Source organism: Chanodichthys erythropterus, chromosome 10, assembly GCF_024489055.1.
Source record: "Chanodichthys erythropterus isolate Z2021 chromosome 10, ASM2448905v1, whole genome shotgun sequence".
NCBI classification, from domain to species: Eukaryota; Metazoa; Chordata; class Actinopteri; order Cypriniformes; family Xenocyprididae; genus Chanodichthys; species Chanodichthys erythropterus.
In genome coordinates this window covers 16,657,252-16,678,304 of record NC_090230.1, presented here as the reverse complement: position 1 = coordinate 16,678,304, position 21,053 = coordinate 16,657,252, and the positions used below count along the sequence as shown (strand labels likewise).

General features: G+C 37.0%; 1 protein-coding gene across 1 annotated transcript in view; it reads left to right on the top strand.

Annotated features, from left to right (window-relative positions):
* nek7 (NIMA-related kinase 7) overlaps positions 1–21,053 on the top strand; it is a 79,774-nt gene that overhangs the window by 42,759 nt on the left and 15,962 nt on the right. The window contains exons 5-8 of the mRNA XM_067396285.1: positions 697–807; positions 4,561–4,669; positions 8,013–8,120; positions 13,468–13,562. Of these exons, the coding sequence (XP_067252386.1) occupies positions 697–807; positions 4,561–4,669; positions 8,013–8,120; positions 13,468–13,562 (423 nt within the window). The remainder of the gene's footprint in view (positions 1–696; positions 808–4,560; positions 4,670–8,012; positions 8,121–13,467; positions 13,563–21,053) is intronic.

The following is a 21,053-nucleotide window of genomic DNA, read 5'->3' as shown; positions in this document are numbered from 1 at the left end:
ATTACCTATATAATGTTATTATACTTTTTAAAAATTTGATCATGTTAAAGGCAGTAATGCAATTATGTACACACATAATCTTAACGATATTAATATCATTGTGTACATATAATTATGTAACTTTATTATTAAACTTTAATATAAAAATAAATTTATATATATATATATATATATATATATATATATATATATATATATATATATATATATATATATATATATATATATATATATATATATATATATATATATATATATATATATATATATATATATATATATATATATATATATATATAAAAATATATATATATATAAAAATATATATATATATATATATATAAAAAAAAATATACATGCACACACACCATATTGGACTGACACATTTTTTTTTTTATATTTTGTTTTAAAGTAATTAATCACACTAAATTGATGCATTATTTTGTCAACCCTAATTGTTACCTTTTTTTACTGTAATTTCTGGTTGTAGCACTGTTCTTATGTGTGTTCCATTCAAGTCGTTTGGTATTGAAGACGCCAGTGTACCTAAAACACTGTCCTGTTTACCTTCATACAAGCATCTGCTTTGGTTTCTGCTGCCTTCATGTTTGCAGGCTTTCCTGACCCGCAGAGTCTTGTTAATATTTAAACAGTCACTGACACTCTGCCTTTTTCCTCTGTCCCTTCTCTCCACAGCAATTGAACCACCCCAATGTAATTAAATACCACGCGTCATTCATTGAAGAGAACGAGCTAAATATAGTACTGGAACTCGCAGACGCTGGGGACCTCTCACAAATGATAAAGGTAAGGACACATGCCGATTTGTCAGCAGTTTCTTTTTACCCCCTCAAGAGTATTCCCACCACCCCGGCTGCTAGATGACTGAATGAAGGAAAAACGATCTGCACTGCGACCCTGTTTTTGGGATCCCTTTGGTTATGTTACAAGATTCGTATTGTTTATTAGAATCATGTAGCTTCCACACGTTCGATTCTCTCAGCACTTCCCGTTTCCTCCTGACAACCCCTGCAGATTTCATCTACAACCTGATGCTCCACATTTAATGGTCTGCATGTAAAACCCTTCGCTGCCAAATCTCCACCTGCATAAATCATTCCCAGCGCAAACAAAGCGTTTGCAGAAGGGTTGCGTCTGTAAATGAGGAACAGGACGGATTAGTATGACGACGCCTTCGACATGTGCATCATAACGCATGCTTGCGCAAATATCCTGACCGTCAGCTACTTCGGTCTGCTCCACTGCGCCGCTGGATTTCTCAGCCCTTCTGCTCAGAAGCGCTTTAATTAGTTTTATTTTTTATTAAACAATGTCACTCCAAAGGTGTATGCCAGGGATAATCCCCCCAGCATTGTACATCCGAACATTGAGCCATATGTAAAACAGAGGGTCCGAATGCATAAATTTTACTTTTTTTTTTTTTAATTCTTTTTGATTTTTTTTTTTTTTTTTCATCTCAGCCCCTTCCTCAATTCTCTCTGTCCATCTCGGAATTCAAATGAAATCAAATGGCCCCTTCATTTGCATGCACTTACAGAATATTGCATGTGCCGTGTTTGCTTTTTAAAGGCACAGAGGGGGCTGCCGCTCTCCCTCATTGACATCAAACAGCCCTCTGATATGCAAATAGAAAGGCAGGGGAAGAATAGATCCACCGGCTTTGTTTGGATGTGGGCCAAGGTTTTCTGGGGCTCGAGACCGCACGCTCACCGCTGTTCTGATCATTTCTGTGAAGCGGTACGAGTGGGGACGAGGCTCAAAATAGGCGGAGTGAGCGTTCGCACAATTAAGTAATACGTCGTGCTAAAATAACCTCTGTTTTGTTTGGTTAATCAATTCCCGACCCCTTTTAACTGCCTCGACAAGCAGGTTTACTTCATTGCTGGTGACTCAATTATTGAGACTGCATGTGAAAAGGTTATAATTACTGAGCCATTTTGGCTAAGCAAGCCTCATTCTGTCTTAATTAATAACGTAACGTCAGATTGGTTTCTGCTTTGAAGCGAGGTCATGCACTCGCGGACCTCATCCAGACTAAACCGACTGCACTGGATGACACTGTACTAAAAGCTTTGAATCTTTGCAGAATTCTAAAGAGGATCATTTGATGCTGTGTCACACTCACTGTTTTAGGATGATTAAAAAAAGCTAGCGGTTTAAGTACTGTTCAGAACTGTCGGCGAGGCTTAAACATCTGTTTTATTAAAACAAACGTTGCACTTTGATGTGAAATTGGTAAAACCAATACCAACACCCTTTAAATCTTTTCAAGAGATTAAATATTATATATACAAAGATTGTCAAGAGATGATTGGTCAGTACAAATATGTGATTTAATAGATATCTCCTGATTTCATAACATGCCACAGAGTTGGAGTTTTGATTCTTTTGTAAAGCATTCTTTGTTACTTTTAAAGCAGTAATGGAAAATCATCAGTGAATTACATAATTTTAAAACCCTTGCATTGGATATTGGATTCGATTCATGAGCAAATTATTAGTTTGAGTTTATACTTTTAAATTAATTGGTTGCTTTGGTTCACAAATTGGTTGATAAATGATTTATTAAATGATTCATTAGACGGTTGTTCTAAAATTATAAAACTAGATTGAAAATCAAGTCACATTATCAGTGCTGAAACTAAAATGAATAGTTTCATATGGTTTTAGTTAATTTAACTCTTTTCCCACCATTGACTGAATTCTCTTATGAAGCGCTTCCTTGCTCTTTAAACAGAATTTTCCTGCATGTCTTCACTGTTATGCAGTAGGGGCCACTATCACGCATCTTCTGAGATATTATAGAATCTCTGGATCAAAACACACGCGAAGAAGCAGTAGAAACAAGCGATAGAAGCATTGCTTATGCACATGTAAGCTATCGTGATCTTCAAACAGTACTTAAAACTGCCTAAAGAAATGTCGAATCCATAAAGAGGTATAGGAGAGGTATATGTTGCTTTTTTTTTTTTATGAAACTTAACCACATAAAAAAAAATGCATGAAGCTAGAATAAAATGTTTTTTTTTTTTTTGTTGTTGTTGTTGTTGTTTAAAAGCAGAAGCCTGTTCTTTCTTATGATATATTACATGTGAGGGCTATGAAGTTTTTGTGAAAATGATAAAAAATGCTGGCAGGGCAAGAGTTAGGCGTATATACACACACATTACATTTATTTATTTATTTAACCAGTACTTTCATGCCCTTTTCACACATGATCTGTTTACAGTACATATGCAGTCTACATGTGGTGAAGTATCTGTGACAATAACGACACTGTACACTGACAAAAATTGTAAAGACATGTTACAAAAGATTTTTATATCAAATAATTGCTGTTCTTTTTAACTTTCTAATCAACAACGAATCCTGAAAAAAAAAAAAAAAAAGTATTACGGTTTCTACAAAAATAGTAAGCAGCACAACTGTTTTCAACATTGATAATAATAAGAAATGTTTCTTGAGCAGCAAACCCTTATATTAAACTGATTTCTGAAGGATCATGTGACACTGAAGACTGAAGTAATGATGCTAAAAAATTCAGCTTTGCATCACAGGAATAAATGACATTTTAAATATATTCAGATATCAAACAGTTATTTTAAATTGTAATAGTTTTCCTCAATATTACTGTTTTTACTGTCTTTTTGATCAAATAAATGCAACCTTGGTGATCCTAGGAAATTTTACCGACCCCAAACTTTTGAACTGTACAGAAAGTTGAAGCAAACGATGGATGATAGATTGATAAGTAACATGTTTACCATTTATTTTGAAGTAAAATTAATAAAGTGACCTGCCCTTCAAGGGAAAATAGAAATAGTCCTCTTAAAGGCTTATACCATAAACTATTACCATCACTATCTGTTTAGGATAAGTGCTGGAGTACAGCAAAATTGTCTTGAGCATCCTTAGTTAAACATACAATATCAACTAATTAATATTCAGTATCAACCGATTAAAATCACAGATGTCAGCAAAAAGTAATGTTCAAAATATATTGTGCATCCATAATGTAAAGATCATGTTGGCATTATCTAATTGCATTCTGTCAGATTCATGGAGACATTTTTAGTGCTTGTATGCCGTAATCTTCCTAAGCATGTGTGCATCTTGAAAGTCTCCCCAAATGTTTGTTTCCCCATGAGGCTCCTGCTGTACTCACAAACTTCAGATGTTTTCCATTGCAGTTGCTTCAAATGAAAAGGGAAGGAAAGTTTATTGAGGGGTTTCAATCTAGAGCCTGCATCAGATTATAGGCAAACCCAGAGCCCTTCACATTCATGGTCACTGCTTTAAACCTTTCAGGAGTCCATGCTGAGCTTTTGGGACACTTTACATCTTAAGACATCTTAATTTCCTTAAACTGTATGTTCCAAATAGTCAGTTGAGCTTTTTGACTGCTAAAGATATAAAATAAAATGTTGATTGAAATGAAAATGAAATGTTGATTGATTGTTGGTTAATGAAGATTGCATGATTCTTTGAAAAGTCTGTGCCGCCAACATATTTATTTATTTATTTGTTTATTGCCTGCAGCATTTCAAGAAACAAAGGCGGCTGATTCCCGAGAAGACAGTATGGAAGTACTTTGTTCAGCTGTGTAGTGCACTGGAGCACATGCACTCCCGCCGTGTCATGCACAGAGGTACATACACAACTCTAGTGACGTACACATAGAAACAGTTTTTTAAGGGCACATATTCTACACTTCGGTGACATTTTATTGTATTTTGTACATTTTAAAGACATTGATGAAATTCCACCAAAATTTTGTTGACCAAAAAAGTCTATTTTCCTATTGTCAATAGTGTAGCTACGTATGAAGCACACAAATATGACAGACCAACTTCAACTCACTGCAAAATATGCTTGGGGAAGTTTTCGAGATCTCAAGCAAAATTGCATGGATTCCTAGTAAAATTACTCTTTGATTTCGCCCGCTAAAATTTGATGAACAACAGTAAATGTGTAAATGTGTACCTTTTAAAAATTATGTATGTAAATAGCTTGCGTTATGATTGGCTGACTGCCACACACTTAGACTTTTGTTAATTAGGAAGAACTGATTTGCTAAAGTTTCTAAAGACTTGATAGATTTTGGTATGTAGACATGTTTATGTGCTTGCGGAGGAGCAAAACTATTTTGACTAGTCGTTGATGGGTTGTCTGAATAACTAGTTGACTAATCAAATTAAAGTCAGCATGAAACGGAAGTTGCGATTTAGATCCTTTTCACATTTCCGGGTTTCTCAGAAGCGGAAGTGGTTGGGTAAAATTCTATAGCAGTGAATGAGAGGATATATTTAAAAAATATTTTTTTTGTGTGTTTCAATTTGCTCAAATAGCAAAAGGAAAAACTCCACAACAGTGTTTTCACAACTTTCATAAATAGGGAAAAAATAGAGAGCAATCGATAATGGCAGTCAGAAGAGAAAAAGATGCCATTTTTATCGTCACTCCCTTAGCCGCTGTGTTAGAAACACCCTCACAGCAGCATAACTAGTTTTTTGTAATTTGATGCAAAGGTAATATAATACTAAATGTATTGTTTTAAATGAAAAAGAAAGAAAACAGTGTAGGACGGGACTTGATTTTGTCCATCAGGAATTGGTTGGATTGGTGTGGTTTGCTATTGGTCGATCTCATGTGAGTGACAAGTCGATCCCGCCCTCTTGCCAGTAAACGCATCATCAGTGAAGAGAAGAGATGTCGCTGCAAGAGGGAGGGAAGTTATTTTGATTAAAAATAATGTGCACAGATAAATCAATAAATACTGCAATGTTCTATAAAAAAACAAAAAAAAAAAAACAAGAATCGATTTCATGGTGACTTTAAGGAAGTCTCATTTAATTGGACTTGTTTTAGGTTTATCTGTCTCCAATTAGGCAGACTTCTAAAGATGCATTTTTGTGTTCAAAACGGCTAGACAGAGTACCAAAAAAAAAAGAAGAAAACAGGAAATACATATAAACTAGTCAAACTACTAATCAAATATTCAGTTGTTAGATGACTAGTCGAACATCTTGACCTATCACTAATTGGGACATCATTGGCACCCCACTACATCATCCTTGTGTTTTATTGCATATTATGAAGAAAAAACTTGTTCCACTTCTCATCTGCTTCTCATCAGCTTTGAGACGAGACTCTCAGGTCTTTGCTATGCACAAGCTTGACCAGACACACTGCCGAGCGCATTGCATCATCCTCTTGCCATTTGAAAACAAGCAAGATGACGCAACTGTCCGTGGCGACCTGAGACCGTCTTCCCCAGTTCCCATGTATTTATGCAACTCTTGTCGAAGTATTGTAACATACTAGACCTGTGTGAGTGTGTGTATTGGTAAAGGTTACAGCAGGCCATGGGTTTCATTCAGATTGTTTCCCTTGTTGATTGTAAACTCCAGCGGTGGGGGTTTTCACAACACTGGCAGTCGGTTCAGAGCTTGTTCTTCTTAAGCACCTGGCCTGTATGTATATGTTACTGTTGGAAAAGTTCATGTCCAGAGGTGTCTGACATCAAACACGAGCACATGCTTCCTGCACCGTCGTGGTCTCTTGAAAGTCATTTGAGTCAGGGAGATGCGTAATACCTTGCTAATGGTAACCTTTCCGTTAACCTTTTTTAAACATTTCCTAACATTTATATAGGCTGTTTTGTTTGCTTTGTGGATCTGAGTGTTTTTTTTTTTTTTTTTCTACTGGTGTCGCTCTGTTCAATCTGATCAACAGGTTCACACACAATCTGCTCCTCCGTGATGGTTTGAATTTGAATACTTGTCATTCAGAGTTACATACTTGTTGTTTAGGGCTCAAAAATAAGGAGTTGATGGAAAAAGTGCTGTGTTGCCACTGAAACTTTTATAATCATTGATCATCCATTTTTATGCCTTGAAAACCTAAATGTTTGCTTATTTATAATGTTCTACTTTGCCGTTGCACATTGATTTGCTGATTTGAAGTGATGATGTTATCTAGCTATGAGGTTTTGAAACTGCAAAAAAGATTCCCTAGAGCATTAGTAAAAATGTATTGACAATTGTAATCCAATCTTATTTATTCATTTACTTTACATCTGTATAATTTTTAGCTTGGTGCAAGTTCTTTTTTAATGAAAGAAAATTGTATTGAACAAAAAACTGACAACAAACAAAAGGAAAAAGAAAATATTTCCATAAAAAATATAAATAGTTAAAGGGACCCAAAAATGAAAATTATGTCATTAATTACTCACCATCATGTTGTTACAAACCTGTAGGATTTCCGTTAATCTTTGGAACACAAATGAAGATCTTTTTGATGAAATATGAGAGCTTTCTGTCCCTCCATTAACAGCTAAGCAACTGAAACTTCAAAAAAAGTTCATAAAGAGATCGTGAAACGAATCCATATCAATTGAGTGGTTTAGTCCAAATTTTCTGAAGAGACTCGATTGCTTTAATATGAAAGACAGTTTTTCACATATAAACATTCATCAACTCGCACATCAGTTGTGGTAAACGAATGCTCAGGCATGTTCGCTTTACGTGCGAGAACCAGTGAGGTTAATTCTTGTGTGTTACGCAGCACGTTTGAGCTTCTGTTTATGTTTGCTGATCAATGTTTATGTGCGAATAAAAGCCTAAATTAAGTCCGTTCATCATATAAAGCGATCAGGTCTCTTTAGAAAATTTGGACTAAACCACTCAATTCATATGGATTAGTTTTACAATCTCTTTCTGAACTTTTTGAAGTGGTAGTTGTGTAGTTGTCAATGGAGGGACAGAAATCTCTCAGATTTCATCAAAAAGATCTTAATTTATGTTCTGAAGATGAACGAAGTTCTTACAGGTTTGGAACGACATGAGAGTGAGTAATTAATGACAGAATTGTCATTTTTGGGTGAACTAACCCTTTTATTCCCCCCACCCCTTCAAAAAAAGTGCTGAAAATGTGAAAGGCCACAGATTAATGATGATCAGTCACTAAAACTCTTACTCCCTCCACAGACATTAAACCTGCTAATGTCTTCATCACAGCCACTGGAGTGGTGAAACTGGGCGATCTGGGCTTGGGGCGCTTCTTCAGTTCCAAAACAACCGCAGCTCATTCTCTAGGTAAGTGCTCCTCCCTCCAACCTCTTTGTCTGTTTCTTTCTGTCCTTTGTGGAAAAAATAAGGATTGAATGCAGCTGAAAGGACCTTTAATTACTCAGTAGGGCCCGGATGTGTTTCATTAGTACTGGCTGCGAACAGAACCATGTGTCTGTTATAAAAAAGCGCCTTTCCGACGGCCCCTGGGGCCAGTTGAGAGCAAAGCGTGCCAGTGGCTGTATCCATTTCATTGAGAAGTTGGCCTTTCCTGTTGCCTTGACCTCTTTGACCGTGCTCCACACATATGATGTCTGGATGAGTACAGGGTCTTGAATCCCTAACGATGCTAGGCCAGGGCACCCTATGGTGACAGAGCAACTTTTGGCGAAGTTGCCCGAGGAGGTGCAGGTTTATATTTGAGATGACCTGTTGTTTAAAATCTCATTTCAAGAGTATACAAATTTGTTAACAGCTTGTCTTCAGCTTTACAGATGTTCGTATTGCTAAAAAAAGACTGTTTTTTTTTTTCACCATCAAGGTCAGACTTTATGCTGATTTTTAGTATAAAGTATCTTAAATCATATTAATATAATTAAGTCAATTATATTTATTTATTTAATGTAATGACACTGTTAAATATAGTCTTTAAAAAGTTTTAGTTCTGTTTTATTTTTAATTTGTTTAGACAAATATTATAAAATAATGGAGAACCCAAACCATAACTAGGGACCAAAATATGCAGACGCTTCAGTATTATGCTAGTGAGTTTTGGCACAAATATACTTGGAATATTAATATGATCATAATTTTGATCTAATTAAGCTTATTGGACTTCTATTCCTGCATTTATAATTATTAGGCTATTGCTGACAGGTTACAGTAAACACAACACAATTAGCACACCAGAATAGATTTAACTATCTATTGTCTTGTATTCACAAACTACAATATGAAACGGAATATAAATGTCATATAAATGCATTATGTGTAGGTAAACTATGAATCTGTGTGTAGGAGTATAAAAGTATGCTTTATGTCAGCGTGATGATGAGTATGATGTTGGTGCAAACAAGAAAAAACACTGAAGATGTTTTGCAAGTGTCTAGAAATAACCTCAAGTTTGCAGCGTGTCTTACATTGCATACTTCCAGCATTCACCTTTACTGAAAACAACACACATGCATCCTGAAAACCTGAACTCACAGCGCCCTCTACAGGGTGCTTCGCTCCCTCATTCAGATGTTCGGCTCCTCAGGATGAGCTACAATCTCCGCAAGGGCTTAATCAGGGCTGTCCTTAATCATGTCTTAATGGCGCCTGCGTCACCTGGGAACCGGTGGATCCGTACGACCACATCATCCATTCGCACCTGCTCCTGGGGCCAGTGCCACACGATATCATTTACAGACTGCCATGTTAGGGATCCCTAACAAGGCTTTTTTAGGACCCCAACATGATTTATAACCGTTAATGCATTGGTGTATCATACCACCGCAGTTGCACTTGTCTTTTGTAGAGTTATCTACCTAGCTACCTCCCTACCTACTTATTTATTTATCCGAGCGCCTGGAATTCTTCTCTCGGGATGTTTTAGTATTGACAGTAGGAATGTACAAACGAGCATAAAGACGCCCAGGTAGGTACAGCACACGTGTGTGTGTGTGTGTGTGTGTGTGCGAGAGAGAAAGAGAGTCTCCTGCGGTTCTGTCACCTGTCCCGTAGGCTCAGGCTCTCCATACGAAGGCTGAAGGTTGAGCCGTAGCAGGGTATGAAATTCATGAGTGTCTACATGGCAGGTTAAATTCACCCATGGGCAAAGAGACCTTCGATCTGTGTCTCCCTCAGGGCGGGCAGACCAAAGCTTCCCGCTCCCACTCCCGTTCTCTCTCGCTCCTCGCAATCGCTCCACCTCTCCCCCTCTTCGTTTCTCTCCCTGCATGGGGGCGGTTTAGGGTGGAGGGTGCAGGGTTGCTTCGGTACGGTTTGGGGGTTGACAGTTCAGCCTGTAATGAGACAAACCACCACGGTAGAACTCTGGGATGCACGTTGGATGGAGGTCCGGGAAGTGCCGTTCCACGGCTGTCAATTCTTCTCTTAAGAAGCCGAGCCCTAGCCTTTTAACTCCGTCTCCGAGTGGCACTGCAGCCCACAGATACAAACAAAGCGGAAGACTGAAAGAAAGGAAAGATAGCTCTTCTTTACGTTTCCTGCCAGAGGCTTCCTAGCCTTTAAATTAAGCAGGGTGGTGAGCTGAATAGAAGGCTTTTTAAGGGGAAATCGGAAACAAAAGAAAGTGGAGGAGAGAAATAACAAAATATTGGATAATTAAAATAAGGAAAAGCAAGCTAATCCTGAACCCTCATATTCTGCAGTTAAAGCAGAAAGGACGTTAATTACATACTAGCATCTCATCCGAGGGTTTTGGGATGACGGGGAAATCCGTTCCGGCTCGGAGGTCTGAGAAGTTAACTGGACCAAACGGATTTTTCTTTTAATCCCTCACTTTGCACAGTTTACACTTCTTTTTTTATAATTAAGCATGTTTGTGGATTTCTGTGTAATTAGCGTACCGTTGAGAGTCTGTGGTAATCTCTTCTTTCATTTTTTTTTTTGTTTTTTGTTTTGCCGTACAAAAAATTATATCGGCCCAATACTCAAAGAATGCATTGTAATATCATAATTCATAATAATGGGAATGAATCCCCATGCGACTTACGATTTATTTGCATAAATAATGCACTCTTAATTTGAGTAGTTGCTCTATAGCGCCAGGCTTTTATGAAACTATTAACATTAAAGAAGATCCTTTTCAAGTTTCTAATGATGGATGTCGAGGCACTCTATTGAAATGGTGCAAATTTCTGTTGCGTTTCAAGGTTATTTTTTCACACCTCAATTTTTCTAAGTAGTTTAGAGTTTTCATTCCTGCAACAAGTTGATGTTTTAAAAATGTTGTCCTGTTTTTTTTTCCTGAGCAGCCCAGTATAGCAACACTGGCTCGACCAATAGCATGCATTTGGGGGCGGGACTATCCGTTTGTTTGACCATTTCAATTCTTTTTAATGCCTCTAGTGATGCAGAAATTCTCTTCAGCTTCACAGATATATTTAGGGAAACACAATATATTTCTATCCTATTGGTTATGGAACAATATTCCCAATACATTTTTATTTTTTATTTTTTATTTTTTTAATTATACATGCTCATTTTTCCTATTTTTATATTTAGATTATCTTTGCTGTCATCTAACATTTACTTGGTTAATCTTTAAAAACATAAATCATCCCTAATAATGAATTTATGACTATTGAAATCAATAATATTCATCAGTCAGATCCCATTGATGCCATTTGGAATTTCTCATAGGCCATCTGTTTCACTTTCCTTTACTTTTATAAAAGAAAATGCTTTTAACGTATATGTCGGGTTGACACACTGATTGCATCATAGGGTGAGACAGTAGGAGGGCAGGGCCACGTTTTTACTTCGTTTTTCTCAGCAAGTGTTTCAACCTCAGCCCCACTACGTGTCCAACCATCCTGACACTGTTCGGTGTCGAGACGTTTCGCTTTGGCTCTTGTTCTCGCCACCTGAGACTTCTTAATGCTTTGTCAGATCTGAGCTGTTTGTGCCAAGGCTAAACTTTCGTAAACTGCGAGCATTTGTCAGAATGTTTTTTTTTTTTTTTTTTTTACACTCTTCTTTTCTTTTTTACCCCTCCCCTCTTTCTATCATCAATCTTTCACGGTGGATGGCTGGTTGGCCACAGTCACTGAGCAGTAAAGAGCTTGTCACGGCTTCAGGGAGTACAGCACGGGGAGTTTGACTGGCCTCTTGGGTCCCGCTCTTCTGCCTGATGGCTATTAGTCACTGCCAATTACCCACAATTCTTTGCAAGGCCACAGACTAAGCGACCTGACGCTCTGCTCAGTCTCACGTCTGTCACGGTGCAAATCTCAGTGCCTTCCAACATGTGCGACATCATGGCACGTAATTGGTGTTTACCTCTGGCAGGATTCCCAAACATTTCTTCCATTGGTTGAGCAAACCGATAGTCCCATCCCCAACTCACTCTTGCTTATATTTTAAATAAAAAAAAAATAAACAAATGACTTTCAAGAAAAAACATTTTGAAGTTCTTTGATAAATTCGAAAGGCAATACCAAAACCAATATGCGTTGGTGGTTAGCTGTCATACATGAGCCCCACACTACAGTGTGAAATCATCAGATAGGACCTTGATTTTTTTTTTTTTTTTTTTCCCTGTAGCAGAACTGGTAGAAACATTGAAGACAGTTTTGGTACAGTGGCTGTTTTGGTTTTATCGAATTTCAAAGACAATCCAAAGTACAAGATTGGAGAAAGGAAAAAAACACAGTGGATTGATTTAAAGTTTCATTTGGCCGTGTTGAATGGCTTCTGTTGTAAATCATTGAGGTTCTTTTGTAATGAGAGGTGAATGAGAGATTTTAAATCTCCTCGAATGTAAGCTGAGATTTTCATTCCCCAATACACATACTTGCAGTCTGCAAGCTGCCCCCCAGTTCTCTAAACCACCTACATGCACTCATGAACATTCACAGCACTTGGCACCATCTGTAAAAGTTGTTCTACAACTCCTAATCTGAACGTCAAACTACTACTTTTCCCAAATTATACAGGTTTTGTTCATATTACTGTAACATCATACATTCCAAATCATTGCTGTTTTATTTCATTGCCATTTTTAGTGAAGTAATTTGCGTGTGTCGAGTGCAATTTCTGTTTAATGTTGTAGTGTAATGTTATGTTTGTAGAAGTAAAATGTTCAAAAGTGGTAGCATCATTCTTCTGAAACAGATTTTGAAATTATTTCGGACATCAAAAAGAGATTTTTGACCAGAAGTGTTTTTGTTTCTGTTTTTTAATGAAATCATGGTAATCAAGAACTGTATGTGCTGATTTGCTGCTCAAGAAACAATTCTTATTATTATCAATGTTAAAAAGCAGTTGTACTGCTTAGTATTTTTCTTTCATGATTATTTGACGAATAATAGAAAGCATTTATGTTGTATTTTAATTTTGTAACATTATAAATGTCTTTACTGTCAGTTTAATGCATCATTGCCAAATAAAAGTATTAATTTCTTTCAAAATTTACTCTAAACTGTACAGACTGTTAAAATGTGTTTTCCTCCACACTGTACACATGCATCGCTGAGTTTGTTGTTAGTAACCTCTCTTTAGTCATCTAAAACTCCTCAGTCTGAAACCTTTGTCAATGAAGCATCCATGGATGAACTCCTCGCATAGCAAACCAGACAGCCTAACTCTCTCTCCCTCTCTCTCTCTCTCTGTCTGTCTGTCTCTATCTGTCTTTTTTCTGTTCCAGTGGGCACCCCATATTACATGTCTCCCGAGCGAATACACGAAAACGGATATAACTTCAAATCTGACATCTGGTCGCTAGGCTGCCTGCTCTATGAGGTAAGGTATAGAAACCCATCCCATCACTCCCCCTTCCTCCGTTTATACAGCCCAGCCCTCCCTAAATCTCCCTTTCTCTTCCCAAGCTTCTGCCAGCAGTGTTCGTCTCCTTTTGTGAGACGCAATCCTACACCTCGCGGTCTGTCATGAAAATTACAATATGGTTTTGTACTCTGAGGTAAATGGTCTCCGTGTAGGATACCTGGAGTATGTTCCCAAGCTGATGAGGAAATTTGAATGACATTTACATGTGTTTTAAATAACGTGCACCGCTCTTGCTACGAAATGATACTGACTGCTTTGATTAGGCTTTAATAGCATACGTTTCTCGAAGACACAGCGGACCAGGATCCATTAGACTCAGAGCAGCAGTTTTCTCTTCAGCCCTAAATTGAAGATGAAGTTGCAAGGGGTCACTAGTGTTTTTGGGATGTACATCATGTTTGGACCTTAAAAGGACAGTTTACCCAAAAATAAAAGTTCGGTCACTATTTACTCACCCTCATTTTGTTCATGTATTGCTTTCTTCAGAAAAGAAAGTACATTTCTGAAGAACATCCTTGCCTCTCTTTTCAATATAATAAAAGTAAATGTGGACTTGGGCTGTCCTGCTACAAAAAAGCAACATAAAAGATTCATTTCAAGACTTAGAAAGTCACATGATAAACTTAAATTTAAGTTATTCATTAAAGAGTTAGTTTACCCAAAAATGAAAATTATGTAATTTATTGCTCACCCTCATGTCATTCCACACCTGTAAGACCTTTGTTAATCTTTGGAACGCAAATTAAGATATTTTGGTTGAAATCCGATGGCTCAGTGAGGCCTGCATAGCCAGCAATTTCCTCTCTCAAGATCCATAAAGGTACTAAAAACATATTTAAATCAGTTCATGTGAGTACAGTGGTTGAATATTAATATTAAAAAGCGACAAGAATATTTTTAGTGCGGCAAAAAAAAAAAATAACGGCTTATATAGTGATGGCCGATTTGAAAACACTGCTTCATGAAGCTTCGGAGCGTTATGAATCTTTTGTGTCAAATCATGATTCGGATCGCATGTCAAACTGCCAAACTGCTGAAATCACGTGACTTTGGCACTCCAAACAGCAGATTCAACACAAAAGATTAATAACGCTCCAAAGCTTCATAAAGCAGTGTTTTGAAATTAATATTGCTTTATAATATTAATATTGAACCACTGTACTCACATAAACTGATTTAAATATGTTTTAGTACATTAATGGATCTTCAGAGAGGAAATGTCATTGCTGGCTATGCAGGCCTCACTGAGCCATCGGATTTCAACAAAAATATCTTAATTTGCATTCCGAAGATTAACAAAGGTGTTAATCTTTGAATTTGATAATCTTTGCCTCCAGATCAGGTTTTGTCAATGATTCAGAGTTGAAATTGAGAACCAAATCAGCCTAAGAATGATTCATTTGTGAATTGACATCTCTACTTCTTGCTCTCATAAATGCACCAAGAAGAGCTACAGTGGTTATCAACATTTTTCAGTGAATAACTGAATTTTATAAATGATTGTAGTCTGCTCAGAAGAATGCAAAGCTTTGGAATCATATGAACCACTTTTTATGATACTTTAATGTGCCTTTTTTGTCATTTTGAAGCTTGAAACCATTAAATCAATGAATGCTTGAGGTGAATCTTTGGGACAGTAAGAGTAATTCACTATATTTTGATATTTGCAATTTTGATAATTTGATACTTGAATTCATTTAAATCAACAATTAATTGAGTATTTTTTAAAACTGCTTTGAATAGCAGGGGTTCTCCAACTCTTTGACTCTAAGGCCCAAGACAATATTTGAAGGCCCTTCTGTCTAGGTTGATGTGTACCTCTGGTGCTTCTGTTGTATTAAGAATAAAGAAACTTAAATGTTTTATAGGATTCTTTAAATACTTGTCCTAATGTATATTAGACAAACTATTTCAGACTGTAACTGGTAAGTTACTGATAAATAACTGAAAAAGGAATGCATTTCTCAATGAATGGAAGTTTCATTATTTTGAAGAAAAAAAAAGCAGCTTGGATATTCAAAAAGAATTCTCCTTTTGCGTTTAATTAAAGTAAGTCTTTGAAATGACATGAAGGTGAGTAAATGAGAAATAATTAAAATTTTCATGGGAACTATCCCTTTAAACATCAGATCTTGTGTGAGTTCTCGCATAACAGAATTGTGAAATTGCCGATCTCTGTTCAAAAGTGGTCATTTTGTGTTTTCAGCTCTGGTTTCCTTGTAACCAGGTGACTGGGGCCACCTGGAATGGGTAGCAGCAATTCGTAAATGACACGATGCTTGATCCCGCGGGATGCACTGACTACCAAAAACTGGTGTATAAACACGCAAGCAGGCACAAGTTCGCGCTCGCACAGTGTGGAAATAGATACATTGTTAGTCCGGTACCCGTTCTATCCCTTCAATCCCCTGAGTGTGTTTTTTCTCCACTTCGTCTTTTTGCCTCTTTTTTGGGGGGAAAGCTAACCAGTAGCTACACCTCCCAAAGTGCCTGGGGGTGAAAAACAACCATCTGAGTTCACCGCTGCTTGGAGACAGTGTTTCTTGGCACTAATTAGTCTCCCATAATGCACCAGGCCCATCAGTGTGATCAGTCCGCCCTGCTTTAGCAGTGGACATGGGTCAGCCAAGTGCAGGGAGAAGGCAAACGCGGAACAGTTGTGATCTCTTAAGCTTCTGTTAAAGCCAGGTCCGGGCTCGGCCTCGAACAGATCGGCGCTGTCGCCCCCTGGTACAAGAAGACTTTCATCTTGTCCTGCTTCCAGCAGGTCATGTGACCTGGAGGCGGGTGTGGAGGTGATGAATTGACATCTGTTTGAGTGACAGATCTGATGATCGGCAAACCCGTCGGCAATTGCTGTGATGTTACTGTAAAACTGTTTTTTTTTTTTTCTTAACAGTAACCTTGGAGTCCTTTTTTTTTTTTTTTTTTTTCATAATTATGAAGTTTTCAGTTGATCATCTTTTTACTATTTACTAATTGAAACATAAAAATGTAATTTACTTGTATATTTTCTTATATTGTATATATTGCATTTCATATATATTGCATTTAAAGGTGCCATAGAATTGAAAATTGAATTCACCTTGGCATAGTTGAATAACAAGAGTTCAGTACATGGAAATGACATACAGCAGTTAAAAAATGTATGGGGTATTTTTAGCTGAAACTTCAGACACATTTAGGGGACTCAGACACATTCATAAAGAACAATTTAAGAAATATTTTACAATAAAAAAAATAATAATTTTTTACTGATTCTTTTAATTAATTTATTATGCAATTTCATAAATTATTAAAATTGAGTTGAATCACAACATTTTACAACCTGAACTAATCTAAAAAGTATGTTAAATGTTAATAAGCTATAAAACAGTTAAAAAAAAAAAGTTAGTTTCAAATGATGTAATACTCTTATCTGTATGACCAGTAAGCATTTTAAAGGATTAGTCCACTTTTAAATAAAATTTTCCTGATAATTTACCCCCATGTCATGTTCATGTCTTTCTTTCTTCAGTCGAAAAGAAATTAAGGTTTTTGATGAAAACATTCCAGGATTATTCTCTTAAAGTGGACTTCAGCAGCCTCTAGACGGTTGAAGGTCAAAATTACAGTTTCAGTGCAGCTTCAAAGGGTGATACCAGACGAGGAATAAGGGTCTAAACTAAACTGGCGCCATGTTCGTTCCGTAAGTAGAATAGGAAAGGTGTAGGACATACACCGTAAGCGTTTTGAAGAATGCGGAAGTACGTGCAAGGTGATATTTTGTGTTTATAAAGCATACACAGTTGTATTTTTTTCAAAAATAACCAGTCGTTTCGCTAGATAAGACCCTTATTCCTCGTTGAAGTCCACTATAAGGAAAATAATCCTATAATGTTTTCATCAAAAACCTTAATTTCTTTTCGCCTGACGAAAGAAAGACATGAACATCTTGGATGACATGGGGGTGAGTAAATTAGTAATTAAAGGACTAATCCATTACGCTGTTTTCAAAATAATAAAAAAAAAAAAAAATGCAAATAATCACTGCACACTTGTATATGTGCCAATTAATAGTGCACTAGAGTGAGCGGCCATGTGAAGTGACTAAATTTAGGCTACTACTTGTTTCAAATAAGTCATATTCGAGGTTGACGAGTGATAGGCGAACATTTGGATTTCCTGCCATACCACATAAACCCAGCCATGTTAACAATCTGTCCGTTAAGGACTGCGTGACTTTGCCACTTCCTGTGGAGATTTTCTTTTTCTTAATTTGTTCGACTAAGTCTCTTCTAAGCCAAATTTAAAATTTGTTAGACTAAGCCTCTTCTCGTTGACTAATGTATAGTCAACTATTAGGGGGCAGCCCCATTTTATTTTATTTTTTATTAAATAATTTAATAGATGGGACAAAAAGATATTGTCATATCATTGACCCAGGAACAGTACATATAGGCCCATATATTGTGTGTCCAGGTTCATAATTTATTTTGGTGTATGTGTAAACATTGTCTTGGTAGACAATCGAAAGCTATCTGCAGTGCTCCATTGCAGTGCTGAACTGTTGAATTGGTAATTTGCAGACTTGTGCCATCTTCCATTGATCCCCATTGATCTATTTTGTGTGAAAGGCCTATATGTGTGCCTGTAATTCCTTTATTCTGAGAGCATGAATCTTGTAGTCGATCTGTTATGAGAGGGGGGGGGGGTGAGGTGGAAGCCGTTGAGGTTGCGAGGCCTCGATTGAAAATCATCAATATCTGTGCATTGTATTCCTCCATATGCATCTGCTATTCCGTTTGATGCTGGCGCTCTTGGTTGGAGCTCATTTGGTGAGCTGATGTGGCTTGCCGGCCATCCTGTGATGAATAGGAGGGGTGCAGGACAAGGCCAGAGTTTGAGTTGACTCCCAAATGGCCTTCACGGCAGACGGGACACATGCTCTCTGTGGCACATCGGTCAATAGCACTGCACTGTACGCCACGGTCCATCTGCATTATTGACCGCTCTCTGCAATACAGAGGAAACGTGTGGTTTTGTGGTAGGTAGAAGAATTGAGGGTCATGGGATCTGTTTGGGTGTTTAGTTGGGTAATATTTTGGCCGTTCAACAAAGTAGCCAATAAAAGTTTTTAGTAGGCTGGATGCTAACTACTATTAAACTTTATACCAAGTTTTTGCAGTCCTTCTCTTCACTTACTTCCTGAATATGTCAACAGTTAGCTGTCTCTGTTGCCGATTTGAATGAATATTTTGAACTTTTAGCATCATATTTTGCAATTAATAGAATTTACAATACAAATATTTATATGCAAATCGGGTAACACAGCTAGTTAAACTTTATTGTAAATGGTTAAAGACTTTTTTGTGCTAAGATACAAATTGTTCATTCACTTCAGAAAGTGTTACCTAAGTATTTAGTTTTTATGGATATTGTTGAACTGGCCTTTTCAGTTTTCTTTTTGATTTTTAGTTTTTTTCCTTCATAGATTTATATATGCAGTTTTTAATAAAATAAGTTTATTTTAATTAATCTTTTGGATAAATAAAGCAGTGACCAAATCTTTTGGTGAAAAGATTCAAATAATTTTAATTAACTGAGCTGAATCATAATCCCCACCACTACTGTTCAGTGATTTCGCCTTTCAGTCGACTCGAATTTCACCTTGAATCAAACCACAAATTTTTATATATCCTCTTCTATATTTACCTTCCCCCAACCATCAAGACCATTTCCTGTGGCTGTATTAGCCTATGATATCCTAACCCATCCTTGGAGCACTCATGCAATTGGTTTTGGTGTTTGGTTTTATGACGCTGAAAATGAAAGGTTCGTCTCGAGCCATCCAGATGGCCCTTTCGGTGTCCTCGACGTTTCCGCCTCGCACCATCTCCACTCTCTATTAAAGACAGACCGAGTTCATATTGGTGGATCTCTGTGCTTATGGTCTGGCTCGGCCTTTTGAAGTCCTCTTAAACCTCTTCTTAATAGCCGTTCTCGAAGGTGTTTCGGATTTATGTTGGCATAAATAAGAGGCAGAGACCATTGCATCTCCCTTCATCGCAAAAACACGAGGCCAGTTTTCCTGCTCCAGGTTTTACAATTAAAACTGTGAAGTCACATTTTTGTTTACGACCATGTGTTTTGAGTAGAACTTTGGAAATGAGAACCGAATCTGCTAAGTGACTTAGAGCGTTAAAAGTAAGCAGATTAGCATGCACACTGTGCAAGAAGAGTGTTGCATTTTTGAAATGTAATGCTAATGATATTCTTTCATTAAATGAGAATGCTTAGTCCGTATTTGGTGGGATGCAGCATAGCACTTCGTTTTCAGAGCTCGGGAAGTTTATGTATTCAATTTTTAAAGTATTTTTGCTGATTTTTTTTGGGGAAGTGTTATTCCACACCTGAAAAGTAAACATCCATCAAGACGTTAATTAAACCCTCCCGCATCCTTTTCAAATATAGATTACCCAGTATACCTTGGTGTCTTCTCACCACTGATCTCAGATTTTAATTTGATAGCTTAGTGAATTAATTTGGCCCAACCGTGTACAGCTGCGGAATACTCATGTTTAAAGACGCTTTGGGAGAGAGGCGTACGTGAACGCCAGCATCTCTGAAGAACTCTTAACATTCTGATGAGCAGCCGCGCCCATGTTTTGCTAATGATGCATAAAACTGAGAAGTGTTGCACACTCATTCAGCAAATTTACAAACAACACGTGTCTGAAAGTTTTCTTCTCGGGGTGATCGCGGTACTAAAAGGAGAGGTGATTTTCTCTTATCATTTGATCAAGAGGAAAATTCAGAGAGCTTAAACATCAGTGTGTGTGTAGGTTAGGCGTTTGTACAAGTCAGTTTGTGGCATCAGATGGGGACTTTTCAAGTCGCAGAATATGGATTCATATTTAATTGTGTTCCTTCCTTATGCCTGCACTTCCATTTGATTAATATATCATTAAAGAAGGTTGCGAGAAGGATGAGCAACATGAAATAATGATGGTTTTCTCACACTTGAACATGACTCTTTTCATATGCAACGCCCTCTTCCATGGCTCCTGAGAACCAGGACCTTCTCTAGGAGTTTAATTGGCATGCAAAGAATTCAACAAAGTACAGAGATCAATATTAAAACAATGGTCTCCTTGACTGAGACATTCTCTATGAATGCTGATACGATAAGCCAGTATTTATTTTCATGTTATGGCTGATATGTGATCAAAGGCTGACATTAAAATTTGATTCTATTTTGTCAAAATAAATAAAAAAATAAAACACTAAAAACTGAAATCAATAATTTAAAATGTTACAAGTGAATTTAAGCCATCATAACATGATAATGCGTGGTATGAAAAATGGATATTCATTTTGAGATTTGATTTAATCTGAATATAAATGTAAAAATTCTTACTGGGAGATCCAGTAAGAAAGTGTTTGAATTTGCTGCAGAATTATTAA